General features: G+C 39.6%; 1 protein-coding gene across 1 annotated transcript; it reads right to left on the reverse strand.

The window, feature by feature from the left end:
- Positions 1-1,145: 1,145 nt before the first annotated feature.
- On the reverse strand, positions 1,146-3,782 carry LOC115475054 (olfactory receptor 2D2-like). The gene is made up of 2 exons (XM_030210791.1): positions 2,874-3,782; positions 1,146-1,208 (listed from the first exon to the last, which is right to left on the reverse strand). The coding sequence occupies exons 1-2, from the start codon at positions 3,780-3,782 to the stop codon at positions 1,146-1,148; spliced, it is 972 nt and encodes a 323-aa protein (XP_030066651.1).
- Positions 3,783-4,824: the final 1,042 nt, after the last annotated feature.

Genomic DNA, 4,824 nt, shown 5'->3' on the forward strand with positions numbered 1-4,824 from the left:
TTATCCCACGCATGTTTGAATTTCATTACCGTTTTCATCTCCTCCACCTCCTGGGGGAGGGCATTCCAAGCATCCACCACTCTCTCTGTGAAAAAATATTTCCTGACATTTTTCTTGAGTCTGCCCCCCTTCAATCTCATTTCATGTCCTCTAGTTCTACCGCCTTCCCATCTACGGAAAAGGTTTGTTTGTGGATTAATACCTTTCAAATATTTGAACGTCTGTATCATATCACCCCTGTTTCTCCTTTCCTCCAGGATATACATGTTCAGGTCAGCAAGTCTCTCCTTATATGTCTTGTAACACAAATCCCATACCATTCTCGTAGCTTTTCTTTGCACTGCTTCAATTCTTTTTACATCCTTTGCAAGATACGGCCTCCAAAACTGAACACAATATTCCTGGTGGGGCCTCACCAACGACTTATACAAGGGCATTAAAACCTCTTCTGCTGGTCACACCTCTCTCTATACAGCCTAGCAACCTTCTATCTACAGCCACCGCCTTGTCACACTGTTTCGTCGCCTTCAGATCCTCAGATACTATCACCCCAAGATCCCTCTCCCGTCTATACATATCAGACTCTCACCTCCTAACACATACGTTTCCCATGGATTTCTACTCCCTAAGTGCATCACTTTGCAATTCTTCGCATTGAATTTTAATTGCCAAACCTTAGATCATTCTTCTAGCTTCCACAGATCCTTTTTCATGTTTTCCACTCCCTCCCGGGTGTCCACTCTGTTACAAATCTTAGTATCATCCACAAAAAGGCAAACTTTACTTTCCAACCCTTCGGCAATGTCACTCACAAATATATTGAACAGAATCAGCCCCAGCACCGATCCCTGAGGCACTCCACTACTCACCTTTTCCTCATCCGAGTGAATTCCATTAACCACCACCCTCTGGCGTCTGCCCGTCAACCAGTTCCTAATCAAGTTTACCACGTCGGGTCCTATCTTCAAAAAGATAGACACACTTAGCACAAAACATCTAGAAAATATCCATCATATGACCATTTTCGTAACAAAAAGATAGACATTTTTCAGGTTCAAAAATGGCCATATTCCTTACTGGATTTTTGGATGTTTTTAGCAAAACATCCAAAGTCAGATTTAGACATCCTATTAAAAATTCCCCTCTTAGATATGTAAAAATAGGATCAACAAACAAGGTGTAGATGATACACTTTTTATTGGACTAACCTATTATATCTGTGACAATTTTTGAGTTATTCCCTATATTCCACTTTAAACTTTAACTCCATTTTCTTTGTTGCAAATTCTGCTAAACTGTACAGCTTTCTTAATGGTTGCTATGTGTACTGCCAACTAATATCTGTTTCTGTGGGATAGTGGTACCCCGTGGATAAACTGTAAAATCCTTCTTACTGACAATGACATCTAATGGTTTCATATATTATTATACTTGGTTTAATTTCATTATTCTTTCCAAAACAACAAAATATTTGGGAATTGTTGCAATCAGCTCACCCTTATCCTCTCCTTTCAAAGGTACCCTATGGAGAAGTGGTTCAATTCCCACTGCTGCCTGACAGTTGGCAGTGGGTTCAGATGTTGGGGAACCAGGTTCAATTCTTCCTGTAGCTCTGTGTGACCCTGGACAGGTCACTTGATCCTCCATTGCCCCAGGTACAATATGTAACTTAGATTGTGAGTCCATTAGGGACAGTGCAAAGTACCTGTAATAGAAACTGTAAACTGCATAGTTGCCTCAGGGATCACTTGTGGTATATTAAGTACTGAAAATAAATTGTAAACCCATCTTTTGATATCTGATAGTTTGATGTATTATCACACATAGTTTCATTTTATTATTCTATCTAAAACAACACAGTATTTGGATACTTCCACAGTCAAATTTCCCTCCCTCTCTCCCTTCCAGGTCAAAGGCACACACAGAGACAATACAGATCCATACACACACAAACATGCATGCATAGGTGTTGGAAAGAATTCCATGTGCCATGCCGTTCAAGGTTTCCCCACTTGCTTTATTTCTTCATTGGCTCTCCTCCATGGAAGATGGCCAGGGCATAATGGTAGGGTCTTTAGAACTTTAGGAAGATAGTATAAGTTGAGGGTCAAAGAGGATCCTCAGTAGTAGCGAATCAGAGGTGATCTTTGTAAGAGGGCAGTTGCGATGGAGATGACCTATTCCTGTGTTCAAAAATGTATTTTCAGTCTTGAACTGAGTAAGCTCATCAGGTGTGGAAAACTACTTCATGGGCTTCCTATACTAGACAGTGATCTAGTTATAGGTGGTATATAAGTTTTTTACATAAATAAATACATCTCAGGAACGTGCTAGTGAGAATAGAAGAAAATTCTTTGAAAAAGAGGTCTTCACAGAGTTGACTTCATTAAAGAGAAGAACAGAGTTCCTCTTCAGGAGGATGCGCTTCTGCAGCTGTACCCAGATAACTGCTCCTTATTGAGTCTTATGATCTCAAGAAGGATGTGTTCTTAATATTTACAATGCAAATATTAAGATGAACATGTGCAATAAATTTGAGAATTTCCGATAAGCTACAAGATAACTTGGTTTTTGAATGAGATCCGTTATTATCATGGTATCTATAAAACTACTCCATTTGAAGACATTATCATGGTAGAGTAATAGTGGGGAGGATTTCTAAAGAGGAGAGAAGTGTCATGGTGATACTGTCAATTGGCTGTGCATTGTTTGAACTGTGTTTTGAAATTTTGTTTCTCTATGGATACCAGAGGAACAAAGTGCACAGTTTGTAATATTACTCCCTTGCTCAAGCAACTCAGTAAGCTTCTTTTACTGTCTTGCCCAGGAAATGTCATCCTGTTATATCAGGTGGACATTTTCAAGCATCTCACTTTTCTCAATGCCCTTTTCACATCATTATTTCTGAGACTGTAAATTATGGGGTTCAGCATGGGAGTGATCACTGTGTAAAACACAGATATCATCTTGTCCTTCTCAGGAGAGTAACTTTCTCTAGGCCTCATGTACATAAAGATGGCAGTTCCATAAAATAACATTACAACCATCAGGTGAGAGGTACAAGTGGAGAAAGTGCGGTTCTGTCTTGTGGTAGAAGGGATATGCACAACAATGACAATAATGTAAACATAAGTGAAAAGAATTAAACTAAAAGGGACAACTAATGTTATCACACAGACCACAAATATCACCACCTCATTAACATATGTGTCTGTACAGGCCAGACGAAGGAGGGCTGGTACCTCACAGAAGAAATGGTTAATTGTGTTTGGGCCACAGAAGGACACATGGAAAGTAAACACAACATCTACCACAGAGATTGCTAACCCACAAACCCAGGCACCAGCTGCCATATAATAACATGTCTTCTTGTTCATAATGACATTGTAGTACAATGGGTTACAGATGGCCATGTATCGATCCCAAGCCATGACTGCCAGGAGAATACATTCTGTCTCACCTAAGAACAAAGAAGCTAAAATCTGTGCAGCACAGCCAACAAATGAAATAGTCTTCTCCTGGGACAGAAAGTTCACCAGCATTTTGGGGACAATGATGGTTGTGTAACACATGTCTAGAAAGGAAAGGTTACTGAGAAAGAAGTACATGGGAGTCTGGAGTTGAGAATCTATGTAGACCACAGTGATAATCAGAAAGTTTCCTGTTAGGGTGATTAGATAAATAACCAGAAACAGTAGGAAGAGTAAAACTTGAGTCTTTGCATCACTGGTGAGTCCCAGTAAAAGGAATTCTGTCACTGAGGTTTGATTTCTCAGATGCATTTCATGTTCCTAAAAAGGAAATTGAGAAACATTAACTTGGGATTTCCATACATTAATGCATTAAAGAGGCAATTGTAAACTGGTCACCTCCATTTAGATGCCCCAAGGCCATGCAGTAGGATCATATTCTATAACAGAACTTAGGCTCCCAGGTTCCATTATAGAATACTAGCATAACCTGGTATTGGCAAAGCTAACATTTAGGTGCCTGTAGTTACACCACCTATACAGCAGGCATATGGGTAGGTGTCTATATGCAGTAGGGATGCACAACACTGACAGCATTCTGTAAATTATGCACACAAGTGGGAGCCTCAGCCATACCCCATGCATGCTCTACCCCTATGTATCCCCCGTGCAAATATGTGCTATGTAAGTTACACAGATATTTGAAGAATAGTGTTTAAGTACCCTACTAGCACCTTCATGGGTACATGTCCACATACATTAATAAGTGCTATTATTCTACATTTATGTACACAAGGGGTGCATAAATGCATGTGTCAAGATTCTCTAATCATCCTTTAATCTATGTATTGTAACCTCTACTTCAATACGACTCAGGACTCATATGAAATAATCCTGATAAGATCAGTGGACGTATGGTTATCCATACGCTATGTTCTTATTAAGTATTTTTTATATCATAAAACCATCATATAGGGTCAAAGAGGTAATAGTCTCGGTTCAAGAACCATCCAGAAGAGCCTCTTAAAGGTCAGATTTAAGTAGCTCTGAGAGGTTTTAGAAGTTCTAGTACTGTATGCTTCAAGGGGAGATTACAATGGATAAACTGCACCTGAACAATGGGTATTAGTGACTCATGATACAGAAAAAGTGTGCATGGTGAGAAGGGGAACACTGCAAGTTAGAGTGACTGGCTTCCTCTTCTGTTTCAGTAAATGCCCTCCTAATTTATCTAGAATGTAGTTAGTGGCAATGACCTTGGCGCAAATGCTAAATTCCAGAGAGGAAGGGCAGAAACATTAACCTCATCCAAGACAAACTGAAGGAAATATAAACTAATACTGGATAAAAGCAC

Source organism: Microcaecilia unicolor, chromosome 7, assembly GCF_901765095.1.
Source record: "Microcaecilia unicolor chromosome 7, aMicUni1.1, whole genome shotgun sequence".
Taxonomy (NCBI): Eukaryota; Metazoa; Chordata; class Amphibia; order Gymnophiona; family Siphonopidae; genus Microcaecilia; species Microcaecilia unicolor.

What these genes read in the sequence shown, in the direction of transcription:
- LOC115475054 (XM_030210791.1), bottom strand. Translation starts at nt 3,782, where the DNA reads ATGCATCTGAGAAATCAAACCTCAGTGACAGAATTCCTTTTACTGGGA. An exon ending in TGAAAAGGGCATTGAGAAAA is followed by an intron (nt 1,209 to 2,873) that starts GTGAGATGCTTG and finishes CAGATATAATAG; the next exon opens with GTTAGTCCAATAAAAAGTGT.